The sequence below is a fragment of the Macrobrachium rosenbergii genome, chromosome 45, assembly GCF_040412425.1.
Source record: "Macrobrachium rosenbergii isolate ZJJX-2024 chromosome 45, ASM4041242v1, whole genome shotgun sequence".
NCBI classification, from domain to species: Eukaryota; Metazoa; Arthropoda; class Malacostraca; order Decapoda; family Palaemonidae; genus Macrobrachium; species Macrobrachium rosenbergii.
Window position 1 is genome coordinate 25,842,262 of NC_089785.1, and position 24,445 is coordinate 25,866,706.

Sequence of the window (24,445 nt, forward strand, 5' to 3'; positions counted from 1 at the left end):
TGAAAATGCAATCTTGGCAAGACACGAGCTCACGAATTATCAAAGGCAAAAGATTGCAGGATAAATCATGCCAAGATTTAAAGCCACCGTCAACATTAACCATTTTTTTTACTTTTGCAATTGCATGCGAAGGAATTCTTAACGGCTATCACGAGAAGATGAAGAACTTAAGAGTCCCAGTTGGCATAAGGCCACCATAATCTAGCAATAACATTGCCACTTTTTTTTGGCACGGGTTTGGTTGTTGATTTAATTATAAATGTTTGTTTGTTTTTATTTTTAAAAGTGTTTGTTGTGTATGTGTGTAAGGTTGAATGTGGTACCATTGGCGTTTAGACACGCTGTTTGTAAGCATTTTTTGTGGTTTTAATAGGGGAAGTGTCATGGAAGTTTTCCGCACACGTATCCATCCAAAACCTCATCAAAATTCCGCATGCAATTCCTGCAATTCCGCGGAATTTCAGGAAAACCTGGAAACCAATGAGTTGAATCTCCCTCCATATGATTGACACATTACTCTCAAAGCCTTTTTTTTTTTTTTTTTTTTGAAGTTATCCGAAGCGAATAACGCCACGGAAGTTTTCCGCACATGTATCCATCCACAATCCCATCAGAATTCCTCAGGCAATTCCCCACGAATCCGCGGAATTTCAGAAACACGACGGCAAGCAAAACGGAGGATTTAATTTAAATGTCCTCGTAACCGGGGGGGCCGTTACTTAGCCCAGCGGCCGTCGACCTTGACCAAGTAATGACAGGCTTTGCTTTGAAACGAATTGCACGCAAACACGCACATCCGTGCAACATCATACGATGACGAGTAGCTCTCGTTTTCTTGCAATATTGATTTCATCTAGTACAGGGACCTGTTGCACGCTTTCCTTTGCCAGGAAATTTGAAATGGGAAGAAGAACATCGGCGTTCGAAATAGGTACAGAAATATGCATTGACCCACGTGATTAATATTCGTATTATTATTATCCGGCTGTGTCATGAATGAATGGAATTATCAAGTATTATATAAGAAATCTACTAGACCAATTCATTTTTTTAAGATACGACGCAAATCACTGATTTTGCAAGTTGCAGAAAATAACTTCCCACGGCCCTATTAAACCCAACTTGTGTGAAAATCGGTTCCAATAATGAAATGCATTTCAGAAAATTTCATTTTTAAGGAGATTCACTCGATTTTGCCAGATTCAACGTGTCATTTATATTATACGCGATGCAATTAAGATTCGAGATAGGGAAATCAAGGCGATTTCGATTAAATGCATCCTTTTCTTAATAACATGCTATCCCGAGATGAGTTATGATCTCGCAAAGGCACAGTGGTTTGTTTACAAGACCGGATTCTGGCGAGGAAACCTTCCTATTTTAAGCCCCTAATTTAAGCCCGAGAACGGTGATAAGCGCGAATTTCACTCGGAGAGTGACGATTAAACTTTCCTCTATTAAAACTGGTGTGAAAAATTGGGAAATATCCCCCCCGAGCGGCCTAAAAGAGGGTCGAAATAAAGATGGTGGCGGTGACGATGTCGTCTGCCGGCGGGGGTATACGTCGGCTGCTGACCAGGTTGTGCGTTCAGTCGAGCTCCAGCTTTCGTAGTGACCACACCTACTCCTCACGCCGTTGCCTTTCCGCCACAGCCGCCGTCATGGATGACCGGGTGATTACCATGGAGAATATGAATCCCCTCGTGAAGATGATGGAGTACGCCGTCAGGGGGCCTCTGGTCATCAGGGCCACTGCCATAGAAAAGGAGCTGCAGGCGGTAAGTTTGAAATCCCTCCTGCTACCGCCATCATCCCCCTTCGGGAGTAATCCCGAAGGGGGAAGGGAAAGTAACGGCAATCCTTCGCTTCTTCTTCTTTGCTTTTTCAGCGTTTAAAGCAACAAGTCTTTTTTGGGGGAGGTTTTTTTTTTATTTTTTAAGGTGGAATTTGTCTCCTGAAGTGTCCATTTTTTATAATAATTACAAATTTTGTAATTTATTGTAATTTTACCATGATTTTATATTGTGAAAGTTTTGATTTGATTAATACGACATTTCTCGTATAAAACGTCCTTTTTTATATAATTTAATCATGATTAATATGTATATAATAATTTTAATAATCCTTATTATGAATGATAACTTATTATATACTTATAGAAGAAGATTCAGCTTAAGTTGGTTTGGTAGTTTTTTTTATTTAAGACAGAATTTCTCTTAAATCGTCTATTTTTATAACAATTTTAACCTTAATTTATTTATGTATGACAATTTTAACCATAATTATGAATTAGGTACTTAAAATATGCCTTTATTCAACTTGAGTCGTTTAGGAAAAGTTTTATATTTATTTTAAGACGGAATTTGTAGATTGAATCGTCCATTTGTACGATAAAATATAACCACAATCGTTTACTAAACTTATTATATACGTTTATTTAAGTGTCAAGTTAGAATATGCTTTTATTTCAGTGTAATGTTGCTGTTAAAGTAATTTCTCCCTTAAAAGTCTATTTTTCTAATGATTTTAGGCGTATTGTAACTTCTTGGAATTCGCCTTAAATACCGGGGAATTTTTTCCATCTTGAAGACGGAATTTCCCTTAGAAATCGTCCAATTTTTTACGATGATTTTAACCATAATTATATATTAAAGCAACGTATATTTATATTTAAGTATTGCTTACTTATATTTACGTGTAGGGGCACAATATGTATTTATTTTAAGTTGCATATACTTATATTTTGAAAACGTCGAGTGAACAAAATACCATTTTAATAGGTTCTTGTCCGAGTGATGACGTCATCAAGAACAGGTTAATTTTTTAAAAATGTTTATAATTTTTTTTTTACTTTTTATTGAAAGGATTAAACTTACAATATGTACAATATGGTTACAGTATACATTCAATTATTAATTTAAACAGCAAGTAACTTATGAAAGTATTGTAAAGTGTCATTTCAACAATACAGATTGTATTGACATTCCGAGATAATCTGTGGTCACAAGTGAAAGTTGGAAGCTTTAGAATCTGGGTTTTTGATGATAATTTTTACTTTTTATTTTTTCCTGTTCGGATTAATATGTACTTATCTCCCTGGCTGTGTCCGAAACTTATCACTTAACTGATTATATAAGATAAGGCAAAGTATTGTTAACGTAAGTGTATTTTTGACGTAGGTGTACAGTATTTCAGTGGAGGAATTAACAAGCATTCGTTTAAAAACGCAAAGCGCGTAGCACCTGGGGAGAGAGAGAGAGAGAGAGAGAGAGAGAGAGAGAGAGAGAGAGAGAGAGAGAGAATGTGACACCTCATATCCGCTCGCTCTACTAAAGGACAAGAAAACGATAAAAAAAATCTTGAAGTGGTATTTCCCAGTTTCTCTCTCTCTCTCTCTCTCTCTCTCTCTCTCTCTCTCTCTCTACGGGCCTCCACAAATGGCTTTTTTTACACGTTTGGGTTTTCAAGTGAATGCTAATTAAATATGCCATTTATATTAATTTGTTTCAAAATAATATTTTTGTAGGCCTATGTTACTCGTAAGCATTTTTTACGTACGTCAGAAGACGCCATTGTAATTGTTGTTATTTGCTCTTGGTTTCTTGTTATTGACGTGAGTATTTTGAGTTATAATTGTTATTACTTTTGTTATTATTGGCCGTATTATCCCTCCAATAATGTATAACGAGTTGTGATTGTTAGGCCTATAGAATCTTCTGTAACAGTAAACTTATGTTATTGTTTTTTTTGTTATTTATAGAGTATTTTAAGTTATAATTGTTATTATTTTGTTATTATTGCCCGTAGTAGCCCTCCAATAAGTATAACAGTTGTGATTGTTAGGCCTACAGAACCCTCTGTAACCATAAATGAGTTGTGATTGTCGTAATTGTTTTAATTTGTTATTGATTTGTTGTTATTTATAGATTACTTTAAAAGCTGTAATTGCTGTTATTTTTGTCATTATCGCCTGTAATGTATAATGAGTCGTGATTATTATAACAGCACCGAGCTGTGATTGGTGCAGCCGAATAGTTCGGAAGCTGTTATTACTCTCTCTCTCTCTCATTAACTTTCTCTCTTTCTCTTTCTCTCCGTAGGGCGCGCAGAAGCCCTTCAAGACGGTGACGAAGGCCAACATCGGCGACGCCCACGCCATGGGGCAGAAGCCCATCACATTCCTCCGTCAGGTAAAGTGTTGTGACGTCATCGTGTCATGGCGTCGTAGGGGAGGGTATGGGACGGGGTGAGGGGTGGTAGGGGGTGTCAGTTGTCATTTAGTCTATTTTGTCGAACTTTAATATATATTTTTTTAATTGTTACTAAAGGTTTGTTATAGTTTATGTCGTTTATTTACGTCGTTGCTGACGTTATTGTTAATATTGTTAAGATGTTATTTTCGTAGGTTAAGTTTCGTGACGTATTTTGGGGGGTGGGGATGGTTGGGTGGATGTCGTTTGCCGGATTTTGTATAAATTGAATATTTTTTTTTTTATAATTGTAACGTATTTTTTGTGGTTTTCTTATTTATTTATGTAGTTGTTCACCTGTTTATGTTTCCGTTAATATTATGGACGTACTAGTTTTCCCATAGTTAAATTTACCGGCGTAATTAGATGGTAATTTTGTTAATTATCGTTTTTGTAGTTCTGTGAGAACTTAAGGTCTCTATAGCTGGAAATTAATCGTATGCAGTTTATTATTTTTAATTGTTATTTTTAATATTTTGTTTTATTATTATTCTTCCATATAATTACTGTCATTACTATTATTGTGAATTCTATTTTTTCTACTTCTTCTGCAACTGTGTGGAAATTATTATTATTATTATTATTATTATTATTATTATTATTATTATTAAGTTCGGTCTCGTAATATCCGGTTCAAAGTTGGCGATTTTTCGTCGAAACGTCTTAGTGACATTTAACTCTCTCTCTCTCTCTCTCTCTCTCTCTCTCTCGCTTCTCAGTTAGTGCTGGTCGATTGCGTAAATAATGTATATACGTGTTTGTGGCAGTCTCTCTCTCTCTCTCTCTCTCTCTCTCTCTCTCTCTCTCTCTCTCTCTCTCTCTCTCTCTCTCTCTCTCTCAGACTATAACTGGTGAAGTGTAGGTGAACTTTGTGTAGAGAAAACTACCTTACTATACCTTGTAGGTGTTGATAAGAGTTTGTGTATGTGCGCGTGTGTGTGTGTATGTGAGTTTGTGTATGTGTCTGTGCGCGTTTGCGTTTGCGCAAGAAAGGGAAAGCTGCACGTTTGAGTCACTGCTGAGACACTTGTGGTGTATATATCTTCTGTTGCAATGCAATGCGCTAAGGCAGTGATGTTCTCTCTCTCTCTCTCTCTCTCTCTCTCTCTCTCACACACACGTCTTTGACTGACCTATGAAATTATGACTCCGGAAAACAAAATATTTAATCATTCTCTCTCTCTCTCTCTCTCTCTCTCTCTCTCTCTCTCTCTCTCTCTCTCTCTCTCTCTCTCTCTCTCTCTCTCTCTCTCTCTTTGACTGACCTATGAAATTGTGACTCCAGAAAACAAAATATTCAATTATCCTCTCTCTCTCTCTCTCTCTCTCTCTCTCTCTCTCTCTCTCTCTCTCTCTCTCTCTCTCTGTAGATTCCATATATATATATATATATATATATATATATATATATATATATTATATATATACAGTATATATATCACTATATATATACACACATATACACGTGTGTGTTTGTGTGCATGCGCGCGCGCGCGCGCGTACACTCAGTATAAAAAAAAAAAGTCACAAAAAAAAAAGCATAAATGATTTCCCAGAGACGCAAATACCCCCCCTTGTGGCGCGAAGCTTCAGACATGCGCATTGGCCTCCTTCCACAATATTAAAACACACGGAACCCATTCTTCAGCTTGACCTATAATTGTGCCTGGCAAATTGCTTGATTGCATGCACCATCCTGGCGTCGGAAAATAATGCGATAAGTTATTGGGTCATTTGTTGGCTAGAGAGAGAGAGAGGGAGAGAGAGAGATTCTGGTGTCACAGTTTCAGATGAATCATTTTGAGGTTTCTGGCGTCACAGTTTGATGGGTCTTAGACGTGAGAGACAGAGAGACAGATATAAAGACACAGAGAAAAAGTAACGGAGAGAGAGAGAGAGAGTGATATCAGTCCCTAACCCTTTCTACAAAGGCGTTGCTTGTTCTATCGACCGAACTTGACTGGAAGATACAGCGAAGGTGTAGTGTATCGCATTGCCACACCTTAGGCTACAAGGGGGGGGGTGGATACAGGACTGTATACAGGAGGTGTACGGAGCCACAGACACACGCACAGACAAGACGACTGCTGTATCGCGTGTCGGTTGAAGGGGGAAAAGGCTTCAGTGAAATTGGCGCGTGTAGACATTGTGTCTACGCCGTCCGAACTGCATAGAGAGAGAGAGAGAGAGAAAGTAATGAAAAGAGAGTAATGGGGGAGAGAGAGAGAGAGAGACATAGACCGAGAAAAAGTAATGGAGAGAGAGACGGAGAAAAAGTAATGGAGAGAGAGAGAGAGAGAGAGAGAGAGAGAGAGAGAGAGAGAGAGAAAGCAATGGGGAGAGAGAGAGAGAAAGCAGTGGAGTGAGAGAAATGGGGAGAGAGAGAGAGACGGAGAAAAAGTAATGGAGAGAGAGAGACAGCAATGGAGAGAGAGAAATGGGGAGACCTTACCTTACCTTACAGACCTTACAGTTCGTTCGGGTTGCCCCAGGTCCCTCAGTGTGAGGCACCTTTGAGAGAGAGAGACGGAGAAAAAGTAATGGAGAGAGAGAGAGAGAGAAAGTAATGGAGAGAGAGTGAGAGAGAGACGGAGAAAAAGTAACGGAAAGAGAAAGAGAGACAGTAATGGGGAGAGAGTGAGAGAGAAAAAGGTAATGGAGAGAATTAGAGAGAGAGAGAGTCACTGAGAGAGAGAGCTAGAAAGTAATGGGGGAGAGAGAGAGAGACAAAAAAAAAGTAATGGAGAGAAGGACAGAAAAAGAGAGAGAGAAAGTAATGGAGAGAGAGAGAGCCGATATCAATAACACCTCGTCCGCAGCATTTTGGTAACAAATATTGAAGTATATTATTACCTCCAGTGGCCTTGTGGGTATTGATGACGTCAGCAATAAACAATGCGTCTCTTTTTATAGCTATTTATTTCTGTGGCTCCATCAACAACTTATGTTCACTGAGACCAGAGTCTGTTTCTGTAGACCTTGGTCTGAGTCAGTGTCTGTAGAACTTGGTCTGAGTCAGTTCCTGTGTAGACTTTGGTGTCAGTCAAGATCTACAGACCTCTGTGTAAGCCTTCGGTCTTTTAGACCAGGTCTGTGGACCTCTGTAAGGTCTACAGACCTTTACAGAGACCTAGTTTGCCAGATCTTGACTAAGACCAAGTGCTACACAATAATCTAGCCCTTGGTCTTAGTAGAGCTCTGTAGGCCTTGGTGTCTCAATCATTGCCTACAGGCCTGGGTTCCAGTCCTGGTCTGTAAAATTTGGTCTCAGACCTGGTCTCTAGACCTGGGTCTCATTCAGCGTCTGTGGACTTTGGTCTCAGTCTAATTCTACAGACCTTGTTCCCAGTCAAATTCTACAGACTTTGGTCCTCGTCAAATTCCACAGACTTTGGTCCTAGTCAAGATCTACAGGCCTGGTCTGAGTTCAGGTCTGTAGACATGAGTCCCAGTGAGTTTCTACAGACCTGGGGTCTGAGAATTCTGTCCTAAATCATGCAGACCCAATCCAGGTCCCCAGAACACGATCTGAGTCAGTCCTTTTGTTTGTAGTGACAGAGATCTCGGTCAGATTCTACAGACTTTGGTCCTAGTCAAGTTCTACAGACCTTGGTCTGAGTCCCAGTGAGTTTCTGCAGACCTGGAGTCTGCGAATTCGGTCCTAAAGCATGCAGACCCAATCCAGGTCCCCAGAACAAGGTCAGAGTCAGTCCCTTTGTCTTGTAGTGACAGAGATCCGGCCGAGTCCATTTACTGCTGGTGGAATGTGCAAAGTGACATTTTGACATCGATTGGTCCTGAATACCTGTCGGTATATCAATAATTCGTGCAACCTCAGCACGAAACAGTCGCTAAACGGGGTTTTTGTACCGCAGTCTCTCTCTCTCTCTCTCTCTCTCTCTCTCTCTCTCTCTCTCTCTCTCTCTCTCTCTCTCTCTCTCATAAGAGGAAGCATACCATTGTTGGTGTAAGTAGAGAATTGTGTGGTTGGTTAAGTCTATTGTTGTGTGAAGCTTTTGAAGGAGAGAGAGAGAGAGAGAGAGAGAGCATTAAATGTGTAATGTATTGAATTATTCAGCCAAAATTTATACTTATAACGATCATTTAGAAAACTAGGGGAAACTCTCTCTCTCTCTCTCTCTCTCTCTCTCTCTCTCTCTCTCTCTCTCTCTCTCTCTCTCTCTCTCTCAAGTGTATATATAGACTTATAATTAATTTTGTATTTCTACAATTTCATTAAGATTGTTCCGCCTATCTTAAACAAAAAGCACAGAGACAGAATTGCTTCAAGGTGGCAGGGTCATGTGGGGAAACTGGGCGAATCACATACATATATATATAAATTTATATATATATATATTATATATACATCAATATTTGTACCTTTTCTTACTTATTTTTATACAAAAAACTCCAAATTTCTGTTGAATGTGGCCCCCACCCCCACCCCGTACAAAATTCGGGTGGGCCATACACGTGGATTTCCGTTCCGGATTTTTCGGGAAAACCCCACGATTTCGATCCCCAGAGAGAGAGAGAGAGAGAGACCCCTCTCCCCCCCCCTACCAAAATCCAGGTGGGCCATTTCCGGCCCGGAACTTCCCCGAAAACCCCTGAGTCACGATGCAGTCGAAAGCACACCTGTCTTGGGCTCACCTGTGCTTGGAAAGGGGGCGCTGGTGATTGAGGGGTTATTGAGGGGTTTGGGGGCGGGGAGGGGTTAGCTTATGCCTTCGTCACAAAAGGCTCCAAAGCTTTGATCGATTACCTGGGATCGATTACCAGAGGGGGCGGGGGCGAGGGTAATTAGCTCACCTGAGTCCTCTCACCTTTGTATAATAACCTGATATTTGTAGATATTTGTGGTTTGGTTATTATTATTATTATTATTATTATTATTATTATTATTATTATTATTATTATTATTACTGTTCGAGCGACCAGACCCACCAAAGGGCCTCCGGGTAAACAAGTAAACAAGTAAACAACAGAGGGAATAAACGCAGTAAACAGGGAAACAAAAGACTGCATTATGGGCAGGAGAGAGAGAGAGAGGCCGTAACTAAAGAAAATAAACTATACAACGTGGGTTTTTTTTTTTAGGGACTTTCCTCTAAACCAGGGTGTATCTTTTTCACTTCCGGGATGTTTGTATGCCTCTCTCTCTCTCTCTCTCTCTCTCTCTCTCTCTCTCTCTCTCTCTCTCTCTCTCTCTCTCTCTCTCTGTATATAGGAACAGTGTTGTCTTGTATGTAACTGTATAAAAGGCTGTAGTCTCTCTCTCTCTCTCTCTCTCTCTCTCTCTCTCTCTCTCTTTCCCCCTCAGGTGGAGAGAGAGAGAGAGAGACTCCAATATCCAAGTGAAATATTAAAAATATAAAAAAACTGATACTGAACAGATTCATATAAAGCAAATTAAAGAAAGGATTCTTGGAAATCTCTCTCTCTCTCGTGGGTGTATATATATATGTATATATTGTTACGAGCCAGGTCATATCACTATCTGCTTGCCAACATCATCATCATCGTCACGCGCCCACAAGCAGTCATGTGGTGTCATTCCCCCCTTTACCTGTTTATATCAACTTATGTTGGAAAATCAGCTGATGTTGGCACAGTGGCACTCTGTTAAATAGTTCTGGCACAAATTCTGCCCCCCTGTTGTAAGGTGGCACTTAGAGGAGAAACCGGCGTTGCTCGTTTGTTTTGACTTTTTTGACGTTTTGCCCCGTTGGGAGGGGTGGTGGGGCGACCATGTGTCTTTGTTGTTTATTATGATATGTTTATAAAGTGAGTTGTTTATTTTTGTCTTATATTTGTTTGGCTGACAGTGATGAGGATGGTAGATAATGGAAAGATTCCCCCGCCAGATTTATTTTGCAATAAGAAATCTAGATCATCAGAGTTTATTCCCCCTTTCTCTCTCTCTCTCTCTCTCTCTCTCTCTCAGCTTCACGTAAGCAGAGTGCTGTCAAAACCACGAGACCCAAAAAGTGTATTTGAAAGTGCATTCCAAGTGCCATCTTTTAACGGTGCCAGCCGGAGAGGTCATTAAGTGCTAGTGGCTCTCTCTCTCTCTCTCTCTCTCTCTCTCTCTCTCTCTCTCTCTCTCTCTCTCTCTCTCTCTATATATATATATATATATATATATATATATATATATATATATATATATATATATATACATATTTTAAAGAGAGAGAGAAATGCGTTTAACTTCAAAATATTTGCCTCAGTCATACTGTGATAATCCTTTATACCTTTGTTTTTGGTTATATTTTCCCCAATTTCTTTTAGTTATAATCAAACGCAAACAAAACAAATAAATCAAATTACTCTTGTTAAATTGAAGTAAATTTCAAGTTACTTTTGTTAATTTTATTAATAAAATAATAAAGTAAAAGCTCACAAACCCTACCCTAGACCGATGCTTACCAGAGCACAGCATAGCAACAAAAGCAGTCGACTTTGAACGGAGCTTCTCCCATCCCAACGGTTTCGTTGGCGAGTGTTGGGGGATTGTTGGAGGGTTGGAGAAGTGTGTTGTTGGTGCGGGAGTTACAACTGGGGATCCCCCTTCTCCCCACCGCTCCCCTGGGGCAGACTGATTTGGGAAAGGGGGAAGAGGAAAGGGTACTTGCCCCAAAAACAGCTTTAGAAGATGGCTAGCTATTTTTGTGTTACATTGTGCCGGCTGATAGCGTTGTGTTTCTCTCTCTCTCTCTCTCTCTCTCTCTCTCTCTCTCTCTCTCTCTCTCTCTCTCTCGGAGGGAAACTGTTTCACTGACATTTATGCAAAGTCAGAAGATATGTATAAACTTCTATAAATAAAGTTCATTACCGAATGTTTCGCGTGAGCACGCATAAAAAATCTCTCTCTCTCTCTCTCTCTCTCTCTCTCTCTCTCTCTCTCTCTCTCTCTCTCTCTCTCTCTCTCTAAACCATTACGAATCGCTCAGGGTAAAAATGGAAGCACATTCAAGTAGTATCTGGTAACTACAAGATTTGATTCTTAGTCTCGCTAGATCAAGAATAATAAAGAATAATAAAAATAGAATATAATAGAATACCCGTCACGTATTGTATCCTGTAGAACCTGATGAAGAATAACGAAATAAGAATAAAATAAGTAATGATAAGAATTAAGTAAGAAATTAAGAATATATTCCCCACATGGCAACTGACGACACGCCCTCGATCAGACCTACGTGCATGACAACAGGTTAGGGGAGTCTCGCCCCCATATATATAAATATATATTCTTTACGTTCTTGTCTCTTCTCGTTAATTCCATTATCCGGTTTGTTGTTGTCGGGTTAAGAATATGCGTGACGCAGGCGACATTCTTGCCTCTGAGAGAGAGAGAGAGCGAGAGAGGTCAAGAAGTTGTGAAGACCTGCATTGTATTCTTGGTTACCTAGACTTATTTCTTCATTCTCTCTCTCTCTCTCTCTCTCTCTCTCTCTCTCTCTCTCTCTCTCTCTCTGAGAGAATGACCAGTACATCGTTACGTATTAATTCTCTCTCTCTCTCTCTCTCTCTCTCTCTCTCTCTCTCTCTCTCTCTCTCTCTCTCTCTCTCTCTCTCTCTCAGGGGCTGAATGTTACAAGACAGGGGTGTGTATTCTTGGCCCCTCACACCGTTATATATTCATCTCTCTCTCTCTCTCTCTCTCTCTCTCTCTCTCTCTCTCTCCCTCCCCGTCCGGTTCTTTCTTCATCGTCAGCAGTCAGATAACCGGTCCTATAATCTCTGTATCGATTAATTTTCTTTTTTTATATCGAGTTCCAAACGTCGTGCTTTTATTAGCCTGTTCTGCATTAGTGCCAGTGAGAGAGAGAGAGAGAGAGAGAGGGAGAAAGTTAGTATCTGGATTACAAACGATTTAACCGATCTAAATTGATCACATCGGCCTAGGTTTGCAAGTGTCCTTGTACGAAGGCGATCAAATTGTATTAAAATTATCTTGAAAATTATCTTTAAAACGAACTTTTTATAGTGATCTTTATTTGAAACACAATTATTGTCGTAATTCCGTTGTTGAACACAATTCTAATAATATTCGGTATTTAATTTGTTAAAAAAAAAAAAGACAAAATCGATTTTTTAAACATTTCACCGTTTTCGTTTAGCCGTTCAAGTTGCTTGCAACTGCTTGCAACTCGTATGCACGCGAACAAAGGTTATCAGTCCCTCTTTGTTTGTTTATTTTAAATTGTTTCTTTATTTATCTTTGAAATTCCTCTGTTTAAAGCAAAACTTTATATTTTTACGCTATAAATTAATATTGGTTCCGTTTTCTAAGCCCATTTTCTTTGAGGGTAACTTTTTTTATATAAGAATTTTTAGACTTATATAAGTGTTGCAACTTAGTTGCTCTTCGGCTGGTTGCTTGAGTTGCATTGGAGGAGTTTGGGGAGAAGTGCTGTCTCCTTTACTTGTTTGTGTTTCTTGCTTGTGACCTTGAACAAACAAGTAAACAGCCAATGTTTGTGTTTGTTTAATAGAAGGTTTAAGTTTCGAGGGAAAAATATTGTGATTTGGGTTATGAAAATAATTATTATAATTATTATTATTGAGAGGAGAGATAATCGTTATTTTTCTTATGAATTATATAAAACTAAAGTTTATGGTACTATAATAATAATAATAATAATAATAATAATAATAATAATAATAATAATAATAAGGTTTCTTATGTACGTTGCTAAGTTTGTTTATTTTTATCTGAACACAGCTTCTTAAAGGTGTCCTGACATTGGCTGCGTTCCACTTTCTCTCTCTCTCTCTCTCTCTCTCTCTCTCTCTCTCTCTCTCTCTCTCTCTCTCTCATCTTGTTGAGGTGTTAAATTGTCATTGAGTTTTTGGTAGTAATAATAATAACAATGAATCTGTGAGTATCGATTATTCAGGAAAGCACCGACGTCTCCGCACCCAGTGACCTTCTCTCTCACCTCTCTCTCTCTCTCTCTCTCTCTCTCTCTCTCTCTCTCTCTCTCAGATCATTCTGATAGATTAGGCTGACTGCCTGCTGACATTCCTAGGGCCCTTCAGTTAATGATGTCGGTGGCTACTTCCCGCCTTTTTATTTTATCTTGTCTTGAGAGAGAGAGAGAGAGAGAGAGAGAGAGAAGAGAGAGAGAGAGAGAGAGAGAGAGGTCGCCTTTAAGTGAAGTCACGCTGGACATGACGGCTTGAAAATTGACGTATTGGAACGCCCTGTTTATATGTTAGATCTATAGGCCTATAGTCTCTTAAATAGATGTTTATATATTTTTAAAAAATAAATTAGAAAAAGTATATATAATTTTTTCTTGAGTGGCGAAGGAGGGAAAGATGGCTTATAATACAAACGTGCTCATTCAACCGCCGTTTCTATTTTGGGAACGGACCCCCCAAAAAAGAGAGAGAAAAAGAGAAAGAGAGAAAGAAGAGGCTTCTCTTGCGTACCCTGAACCTTTTTTGCTTCCTTGCCACGAGATGACGCCATTGCAAAAGAAAAAGCCTTTATATATATTTGCTTTATTATTTAATCCTGTCGTTTAGTTACTCAACAAAGGCACAAACAACCTCCTTGTTTGTTTGTTTGTTTGTTTTCAAAGGCCCCGAGAACTTCACCAACGGCGACCAAACATCTTTAATAAATCTGAAGGGAAGTTGTTGGGTTGCCATGGCGACCGTGACGTCATCGGATCAACGGGGTGGAAGATTCCTTTTTGGCGGGAAAATTTATCGCTTGTGTCCTTCAAATAATGATAATAAATAGTTCATGGCCGTTTTCCGTTGCCTTTCTGGTTTTAAATTTTGGTTCTTGAGCCGTTGTTCATTTGCGTTATTCAGAAACGCGTGACGTCGTTGATTTTGTGGTGAAATTAATGAATAAAACTTAGTAATTTTATTGGACGAAAGTGTTTGCGTTATTTTGACCGCGAAAATTCTTGGGCTTATTACGTTATTAATGTTTAAAAATTAAATTGATTTATAAAGTTTCGTTATTTTAGTGGACGAAAAGACTCGTTATTTTAACCGTGGGAAATCTTATGCATATGACGTTATTGATTTTTTTATGAATTTAATTTTTGAAAAATTGTTTCGTTATTTTAACTGTGAAAAACTTTAGGCCTAGGAACAACGTGTGGTTTAATTGTTTTTATATTGATTTTTTCTTTTAGTAAGCTTTTATTTTGTTAGCACGGGCTCTTGCTTAAAATCTCTCTCTCTCTCTCTCTCTCTCTCTCTCTCTCTCTCTCTCTCTCTCTCTCTCTCTCTCTCTCACAATAGACTCAGCAAGTAAAGGTATTTAACTCTTTCTCTTTTATCATAGGCCCAGTAAACAAACCGCTTTTCTTTCTCTCTCTCTCTCTCTCTCTCTCTCTCTCTCTCTCTCTCTCTCTCTCTCTCTCTCTCTCTCTCTCTCTCTCTCTCAACAACTATAAGTGGTGAATTATATGAAAAATACTCAATTTTGTATTGAATTTTTGGCTTTAGCCACTTGTTCAAAGTTTGATAATAATAATAATAATAATAATAATAATAATAATAATAATAATATTAATAATAAGAATAATAATATAATAATAATAATAATAATTAATCATTTTGTTTTTGTTTCCGGTTAAAACGAATCGGAACAAAACTTTTTTTTTTCCAATAATAGACCAACGCTCGATAAACCTTGGGTACGCCATTTTGCTTCGGATAAAGGTTTCCAATATCCTTTTATAGTTTTCTTTAAAGGAAAACTAAAGAGATGGCTATTTGTCTGTCCGTCCTCAGATCTGAAAAAAACTACAGAGGCTAGAGGGCTGCAAATTGGTATGTTGATCATCCACCCTCCAATCATCAAACATACCAAATTGCAGCCCTCTAGCCTCAGTAGTTTTTATTTTATTTAAGGTTAAAGTCAGCCATAATCATGCTCTAAAGTTAATATTAAGCCAGCTTTAACAAATGCCAAATATGTAAAATCTCCCATTATATTTAGAGTTAATCACTACATTTATAAGGGGTAATCTCCCTTTTGAAGGGGGCAATCTCCCCATTTTAAGGGGCAATCTCCCCTTTTTAAGGGGCAATCTCCCCTTTTTAAGGGGCAATTTTATTTGTGATAACAAGGTTAGGATTAAACTTTTTCAGTAGGCCTATCAACTTTTGTCAGACGCCATTTGCAGGAGGGATTACATTCTCATTTACACTGAATTAGGGGGTTAAACCCCCCTCTCCCCCCCTAGCCCCAATCCTCCACCATATACAAAACCCCTACAATCATACATACAGACTAAGCCTATACATTGACGTACAATAGCACCGTCAGTAGTACACAGGCCTATGTACGTGCAACTTGTGCGCCCGATACTAATTCACTCCTCTCCCGCAGGTCGTAGCAGTGTGCCTTATGCCAACCCTCATGGACGACCCCACCATCCCCTCCGACGTGAAGGAGAGGGCCGGCGCCATCCTGGCAGGATGCAAGGGCGGTTCCCTTGGGTCCTACAGCGACTCCGCCGGAATCGAAGTCATCAGGAGGCATGTCGCAGACTACATCGAGAGGCGTGACGGATTCCCCTCGAACTGGGAGAACATCGTCCTCTGCGCTGGAGCGTCTGAGGGCATTAGGGTAAGAAAACTTTCTCTCTCTCTCTCTCTCTCTCTCTCTCTCTCTCTCTCTCTCTCTCTCTCTCTCTCTCTCTCTCTCTCCCCCCACAGGGAGGATCACATTCACAAAATTGGAGGCAAATACAGACATTATCCTAATTTCAACGTCAGCGGTAGGGATAAATCAGTGGTCGTAATTGTGACCAAAGGTAGCTGAGGGCGACGAACCCAGGCAACTGACCCCTTAGCTTATGGGTAACGGCGTCGATGAAGAAGGAAAATTACGGCCTTAAGTTGGCCTCCAGAATTGTCACGCCAGTTTGTAGTAATTAGGATGAAAAATAGGACTTACGGGGTTCCAAATTACAAGTTTAATGTCAGGACGTAGAAGATTCTGGAATTGGTAATGCTAATTTTTTAGTAGTTTTTTATAAGACGCCAAAGTGATGAGCAACTTGTAGATGCAATTTCTGGCACCCTTAAGAGATGTGTATTTAAAGATAAATAAAGATGTACATTAGATTTAAAGATAAAAAAGTAAAAATTACTAGAAAATCTAAGTGGTCTACTGCACATGATCAGTTGTGCAGTGTGACAAGTAAACTCACTGAGCGATCAATTTTTATGGTAATATTTGTAGGTTCTGTGCTTAAATTAAGGAAATTTGGACTGAATTTTTATTCAACCAGATTATTTTAAAAGATAAAAACTGCTTTTGAGAGCTTGCTAACCTACCATTAATCAGTGAGATCAGTAATGGCACCTGGCAGGTTCTTCGAAGCTATCTGCTCGAACATTTTTAGCTGAGGATGAGACTAGTGGTATCGCTAACCTGACATGAAGCATGAAGGACAGCCAACAATTCTGTTTAGTTTACGTTGAAGAGACAGGTTAACGACCTTTAAAACACGAGAGAAACGCCAAGAGTTTGTGGCGTCCCAGGAGCGAAGGTCAGAAGCCTCACCTCGTCAAATTAATACGCTCCCGAAATCCGTCTTTTCAGGGCACGATGAAACTAATGATCAACCACCAGAATGGCGTCAAGCCCGGAGTGATGATCCCCATCCCCCAGTACCCCCTCTACTCGGCAACCATTGCGGAGTTTGATCTGCATCAGGTATGTGTTTGTGTAGTCATTAATTTGGTTTAATTTATTTTTCCTTCTTTATTAAGTGAGATTTCTTCTTTATTTCACTTTATCTCCTTTTACTTCTCCCTAACGGACACCTTAATATTCTTTGGAAGCTTCAGGATTTCAAGTCAGTGACCCCTTTGGTGGGCTTGTTCCATATGAATAGGTTTCATCTACTGAATAATAATATAATAACAATGTGAATTTCTTTATGAAGTCTCTTAATGCACTGATGTCCCAAGTTACATTAGGGCTCAAGGTCTTCAAGAAATTCAGGTCTTTGGATTCTGAATGAGCCTCAAGGTGATAATAATAATAATGCTAATTTTATTGTCTCCGCAGATCGGTTATTACCTGAATGAATCCACTAACTGGGGCCTGGACATCGAGGAATTGGAACGGGCCTACGAAGAGGCCTCGAAAGAATGCTTCCCCAAAGCACTGTGTGTGATCAACCCTGGAAACCCAACTGGTAAGATTTCTAAGAATTGTCTTTCGATTTAACGATCGGATTTCGGTCAGACGTCGTCTGATCAGTGACACTCCTCATTTATCCTTTGAGGAAGCTACTGTACTTGTTGTCGTTCGAGTGCCGTGTTGTATTTTTCTTTTTATTTGTCTACCTTCCCCCTTACAGTATTCTGAGTTACCTACATATGCTCGTATTTATTTACAGGAAACGTTCTTCCCAAGGAAAACATTCAGAAGATTATCCAGTTTGCCCACGACAAGAAATTGTTCCTCTTTGCTGATGAGGTGAGGTTTCTTCGGAGGTTTGTCATGTTTGTTCTTTATACTGTGTCCTTTTTTTTTCATGTCGTGAATGGCATCGTTTTACTGTATCGGCTGTCAGTTATGAGTTGTATATTTCTCTCACTCTTTCATGTTGGTGTAATGTTTACAGTTTTTGTTTGGGGACAGTCTTAACTCCGATATTATTGCTGATTTTGCTGCTTTCAGCGTTATTGCTAATAATGTTCTATTCAAAAGTATACGTGTACATCACTCTCATTTTCTTATCGTTCAAAAGCTCAGCTGGATTTTGGTTCAGTCAGCATTGCAAGTTTGTGTCAGTTAGGAGATTAGACCGTAACTCTTCTTAGAATTATTTGATTGTTTTAGTGCTCATTTTAAAGTTAGTTATTTTTCTGTTAACACTTTAATAGTGTACTTTCTTATAACTGCGAGCTATACCCCAGACCCAGAAAATGGTACTCATCAAATGAAATGGAAGTCTATTTGACTTCATGTGGTACTAAGATTAAAATTTTATGCACTTCAGATAGAATACACTGTAGAAATAGCATTTGGAAATACTACAGAAGTTTCATTGTTGGTATATTTTCTTCAGAATCAATTGCTTTAACCTTGTCGATACAGCAGTCAGCATGTCGTGGGTTTATATGACCTACAACATGTTGGCTGTTGAACTTGAAGCATTCCATGCTTTAATTTTCGTTTATAAAAGTAACCCCTCAGGGCCTGCCAGTGCTTGAACTTTATGCCGACATAATGACATAGAGTTGATTTATTACAAGAACTTATTTTCATTAAGAAATCATTATACAGCAGAGGTGGTTAAATTTCAGGTGTACCAAGACAACGTGTACGCGGACGGATGCGAATTCCACTCCTTCAAGAAGGTGTTGATGGAAATGGGGGCCCCGTACAATCAGATGGAACTTGCGTCTTTCATGTCCTGTTCTAAAGGTAAGGCGACCGTTTTGCGCGTAAAGGCTGATTCACATTACAGCATCACGTCACCTGTGACGTGAATCGGCCTTAGATTGTTCGATGGGCGTGCTGTACGCTACGGAGAAGTTATGATATAATTTGAGATTAACGCATAGCTTACAAACGCCATTCAGTGACGCAGTTCACAAGATGAGTGTTTTATTGTGAATTTGAATGATTTGTGTTTTTTCATAATAAACTAGAATAAGAGTAAAATTGTGTATTTTAGATGTACAGTAATCTGTTGTTAAGGAAGGTGCTTTTCCGTTCCTTACCAATGTATTAATTTTTATAACTTCTCTACGGTTAATTCTTTCGCCAAGTCATTTTATTATGTATTTAGACAATTTACGTTATAGTTCATAATTGATAGAATTGCGAATGCAATTACTCTTGTTATTCCATTCAATTCATTTATGGCAAGCCCTTTTGAAAGTTGAGACATGGGATCTTCCCAGTCTTGTTAAACACTTTTTTGTAGTGACAATAAAACACTTCATCATTTTGACCTCTGTCTTCCAGGTTACATGGGCGAATGTGGTTTGCGTGGGGGCTACGCAGAGATCATCAACGTCGAACCTGCCGTGAAAGCAATGTATTTGAAGAGCATCTCCGCAAAACTCTGTCCCACCACTCTTGGCCAGGTGAGAATTTGAGAGTTATTTTGTCATTTTTTTTAATTATCCTTAACCCAGTAGGAATGCGAAGAAACAGACGAGATTTCAGAGCTTTGCAGCCGAGGGGAGGAACATATGTAGAAAACAGAATCCTTACTTTGGCACAAAAGAGCAAAACTGTTGAAATATTGTGGAACTCGCTGACTGCTGTTGATCGTATTGTCCTCCCGCTTAAATGTACTCGGTGTAGAAATTACAGAGGAGGTACATGATTGTTATTTTTGTATTTGTGAAAGGGTGTGCAAGCAAATTTGCTGGTTGGCACAGCGCAGTCACAATGGACGCAGACCTAAATATCAAGCAATAGTTGCTTGAGATGAGGCTGTTATAAAGGGTATATAAGTCCAAAGCAATATGTAGTACCAAGTGAACCATCTTCATCCCCTTTTTAGTATACTTTAAAAGCTTTTAACCCTGTGGGGGGCATTGCCGTCAGTGCGACTCATGCGGTGCACTGTAGGCATTACTTAAGGTTCTCTGCTGCGTCTCTCAGCCCCTAGCTGCACCCCTTTTCATTCCTTTAACTGTACCTCCCTTCATATTCCCTTTCTTCCATCTTCTCCTAACTATTGATTCATGGTGCAACTGCGAAGTTTTCCTCCTGTTAAACCTTTGAAACCTTTTTACCGTCAATTCCCGTTTCAGCACTGAATGACCTCATAGGTCTCAGTACGTTGCCTTTGGCTCAAATTCCGTACTCTTTTCTATCCTTAAAAGCTTTTAACGAAGGAACTGTGAAGGAAATCTTATATTGGCCGCAGAAGTGATACCCATTAAACTCTTTCCAGGCCGTAATGGAGTGCGTAGTGAACCCACCCAGGGAGGGAGAACCTTCCTACAAGCAGTTTATGGAGGAGAAAACGAACGTCTTATCTTCCCTCGCAGAGAGAGCAAAGATGATCGTCGAAACATTCAATTCTGTCCCGGGGATGTCCTGCAATATTGTGCAGGGTGCTATGTACGCCTTCCCACAGGTAGGTGGATCAGGGACCTTGCAGCAGCTGTAGAGGTTTTTTCTTCGCTGTATTTTTTTGTGTTTGTTTCTTTTTCGACTTTTTCTCCAGGCTGGAAACTGTCCCTGTTCTATCTTAACGAGACTAAGACCCCCAAAAATGTTAATCACACTGGTATTCTCTATTTTTATTTTGGGGGTTTGTTATGGGACTGTATTATAAATAATGCAAGTAATTTGAATCACTACAATTACAGAAACTGTTTATACTGTTAGTTTTCACCAATGAATCATTATTTGGTCTATGAATTAGTCTCTAAATTAGTACTTCGTATCTCTTATGAGCATTCAAGATATTGAAGGAGTAATGAATCGCTCACCACGAGATCCTCCCGTTTCAGATCATGTTACCCGAGAAAGCAAAGGCAGCGGCCGCTGCCGCTGGTCAGGCCCCTGACGTGTTTTACGCATTCCAACTCCTCGAGAACACTGGCATCTGCATAGTTCCTGGCTCAGGGTTTGGGCAGCGTCCTGGTACCTTACACTTCAGGTTTGTGTCGATGTACAGTTTTGTTTTTTCTCCCTGAGTCTCTGTTTTCATTCAGATTCTTCAAATAAAGTAGTTTTTGGTGTCAGGGACTGTTTTGATTGCGTGTCATAACAAAAGTAAAGGAAGTGTGATGTTTACTTTTCATCTGTTCCCGTTGAAAACTTCCCCAAGTTGTCTTAACGTCTTCCGTTTCACCTTGCTCCAGTTTTTATCTTCCGTCGAAGAATGAAGCACTTTTGGCAAGCCCAGTAAGGCTCTTAAGCTTAAACTTGTAGCAGTAACAGGACAGGATGTATATCTCAAGGAATAATCCTATGCCTTCTTCTAAGGAAAGTCTTACATTGTAAAAGTTTTGAGTCCCATATTGGCGTAGTGGTATCATTGCACCTCCCGCAGTGCACTGCAGGCATTGCCTGAGGTTTTTTGCCGCATCCCTCTGGGCCCTAGCTGCAGCCCCTTTCATTCCTTTTACTGTACTTCCAGTCATATTCTCTTTCTTCCACCTTCCTTTCCACCCTCTGCTAACAATTGTTTCACTTTCAGCGGTGAAAGGCCCCATAGGTTCCAGCACCTGGCCTGTAGCCTAAATTTTGTATTCTGCGTTCTATATAAGTGTTTGAATAATGAGAAGACTCACAAATGCATTGCTGTTGTACTCAAAGTTTAATTTTTTTGTGAGCGGGGGTTTTGAAAAAAGACATAACTCATGACACCTTTATTTTTCTCTCTCTCTTTCCACCACAGAACCACTATCCTTCCGCAGCCGGAAATGCTCAAGACCATGCTGGAAAAATTCCGAGAATTCCACACAAACTTCATCAAACAGTATGAGTAAGGTGTTTCCCCAATAAGTTCCACTTACAATTAACTGTAAGTTTATATATGGGTTACTGTTGCTTTTAAATAACATACGGGCTGGTTTTTTTTGGTGGCCTCAATAATTTTAAGTACGTGTACTATATTGTGAATTATAATTGCATTATAAAGTGTATCTATTTTCCTTAAAGTTCACTGTTTTGTATCTCACGGTGAACTCTTGTCCCAGAAGTTTTTAGGATTGTGACTCATTATTGGAATTGTGATAATGAACTTATTTTCTATTCCAGTCCACTTTGTAACATAGACTCACTGCAGATATATGTACTGCCGTACAGCGACGTCATTCTAATCACCGTCTTGACTTTTCTTCTCTTTGTAGAAGCACCTCGTCCAGACTGTAACGCCATCTCTGTCCCAAACTTTGTCAGGGATCAACTCTCTCACGAACCTGACCTAAGGAAGTTGCTCAAGATGAGGGGGGAGACAATAACTTTTTCCACAAGCAGTTCTAACGTAACACTAAACAGCTGCAAAGCTCAACGCAAGATGGAGGCCATGACCACGTAGTGTGAATCACATTTACGAATTAGGTTCTAAGATTTTCGCCGAGGAAAAATTGACTCGTACCAGTGACAGAACGATTCGATTTGAAGACCTGTGTTGGTTATTTTTGTATACGTATAATTTCCGAATGCTGTGCATTCGCAGTATAACATATCAGGCTGTAGTTTATATGTTCTTCCTTACCTTTCTGTACATATTTCTTCTGCCTGGAGCGAAAGGTGCACTCACTCAAATCTGCGGTACCATGCTAAACAGTGCCTGAAGGCGAGATAGTTTTGTCCTGTCCGTAACGTAAATGTTTCCCCTTAAAAAGGAATTTTTGTTAGCTCTCTCTTTTCTTTTCCTCCTTACAAATTTCCCCTCAAAAGCAAAGGCATGTAGGTCAACCTGATGCAATATAATTGGTTGTCGCACCTGTTGAAATTGCACTCTCGGATTTGCTTTTGCTGTAGTGCTTCTTGTTTTGTTCGATAACGATCGGCGCACCATTCAATTTCGTCGTTATTCCTTCTTGGTTCACAGCCAGTTTTAACAGAAGTGCTCAAAGAGTTCAATTGAGAATGATAAAGTTTTTCACAAAGTACAGTTAAGAAAGGCTTTTTGTAAGAACAGACATATCTGCGAAAACGGAATTCCCTTAATCTTAAGGCTCGTAAGTAGTTCGTAAGAGTTCGTTCTTTTGAAATTTGAAATTTACCGAATATACAATTTGCAGTTCCCCTATTCTTATTTTTCACAGCTGCTGATATTCCTCTCATTCCTATCTCTCCTTTTCTTGCAAACAAAATATTCAAATGATGGTATGCTGCTTAGAAATTCTGTATACATTTTTTTATCTTGATTTCGTAAAAAATTATAGGAAACTTGTTTGAAAGAAAATCTCTTAACATGACATGACTTTGTCCTCATTTTTTCTGCTATCTCGTGCATTCGTCAAGTACTACGGCAGTGCATATTGTTCCACGTCACAAACGCCTATATTTTACGTTTGTGTGTGCGTGCGTTTACATAGATAATGTCATGCCTCTCATCATTATTAGTCAGTTCTATAGATCATTCCATCATCATTCAGAATGAAGGATATGTGAATTTTTATAATGGCTGTCAAAGAGTTTTCATTTTATCACGGCAGTACTGTACTTCACTGCCGAAGTTTTGTTGGGGATGGGACGTTTGAAATTGACAGGTTTGCGGTGGGGAAAGTATAAAACGGGGAGGGATTTGCTCGTGTAAATATACATATATATTTTTTTGATGTTTACTTTTTTTTTTTTGTTATTCTCATGTAATGGTAATTAGACCATGTTAGTGTAAAAGAATCTGTGATACACCTGAACTCACTTAGGTCTGATATAATGCTGGGTAAGTGTAATGATAGTTTATATATATTTCCAGCATTCAATAAAAGTTTGTTACCAGAGCATCAGATTGTGTTTTATTTCTCGGCGAATGTTTGTCGACCATTTTTTTCAACGTTAACTTTGTCTTCCTTCTCTGACAGGGTTGTTTACAGGTTGCTTTGTCTTGTACGCTGTAGGTGGCATGAAATATTTTTCTCTGAGGCCTCCCAAGATGCGCCGATTTTGGGAAAGGTCGTTGAGTGTTGCGTTGCACGTGCCACGGTGAAGATTTTATATTGGGAGACTTAATTGTCATGAAAAGATACAAGTTTGGAGAGACAGGCACTTCTGGGATACATGTTTATGACATTAGAGTTTAAGAATGTGATGGGGAGATACAACTTTGAAAAGAAGCCGGGAGAGAAAGGCACTACTGATATATGCATTTATGACATGTGATTGTTGTAGTCGGAGATTGTCAATGTGTCTTGCAAGAGGACTCAACTTCAGAGGTCATCTTTATACGTGATGAGACAACTTCAGAAGATCGTCTCAGGGTATTGGTGGATCATGAGAAGACTTTTAAAAGTACCAGAACAAGCAACTAGATGGTGCGTTACAAACCCAGGCAGTGGCAAAATGAGTCTTTACATTAGTGAGGTTACTTTAACATGGCCTAAGACCAGGTGTAAAGTCAGCAATAGGTACAATTGGAAGTTTAGGATAAAAATGTCGGTATCCATCAAGAATTAGTGATGTACCTTTTCCCGTTGATCTTAGTTCATGAAGAACATACAAAGCACAGAATTGGAGCGTGAGGCATTACAAGTGG

General features: G+C 39.3%; 1 protein-coding gene across 1 annotated transcript; it reads left to right on the plus strand.

The window, feature by feature from the left end:
• The first annotated feature begins 705 nt into the window (after positions 1-705).
• Positions 706-23,699, plus strand: LOC136829812 (alanine aminotransferase 2). The gene is made up of 12 exons (XM_067088763.1): positions 706-1,778; positions 4,101-4,190; positions 15,628-15,867; positions 16,849-16,962; positions 17,320-17,449; positions 17,654-17,733; positions 18,567-18,687; positions 19,234-19,355; positions 20,177-20,362; positions 20,742-20,890; positions 21,635-21,760; positions 22,089-23,699. The coding sequence occupies exons 1-11, from the start codon at positions 1,524-1,526 to the stop codon at positions 21,723-21,725; spliced, it is 1,578 nt and encodes a 525-aa protein (XP_066944864.1). The 5' UTR covers positions 706-1,523; the 3' UTR covers positions 21,726-21,760; positions 22,089-23,699.
• Positions 23,700-24,445: the final 746 nt, after the last annotated feature.

Excerpts from the sequence above, each read along its gene's own strand:
- LOC136829812 (XM_067088763.1), top strand. The coding sequence starts at position 1,524 with ATGGTGGCGGTGACGATGTCGTCTGCCGGCGGGGGTATACGTCGGCTG. Across the intron at positions 4,191-15,627 it reads CCATCACATTCCTCCGTCAG|GTCGTAGCAGTGTGCCTTAT; the intron begins GTAAAGTGTTGT and ends CCTCTCCCGCAG. Across the intron at positions 18,688-19,233 it reads TTTCATGTCCTGTTCTAAAG|GTTACATGGGCGAATGTGGT; the intron begins GTAAGGCGACCG and ends TCTGTCTTCCAG.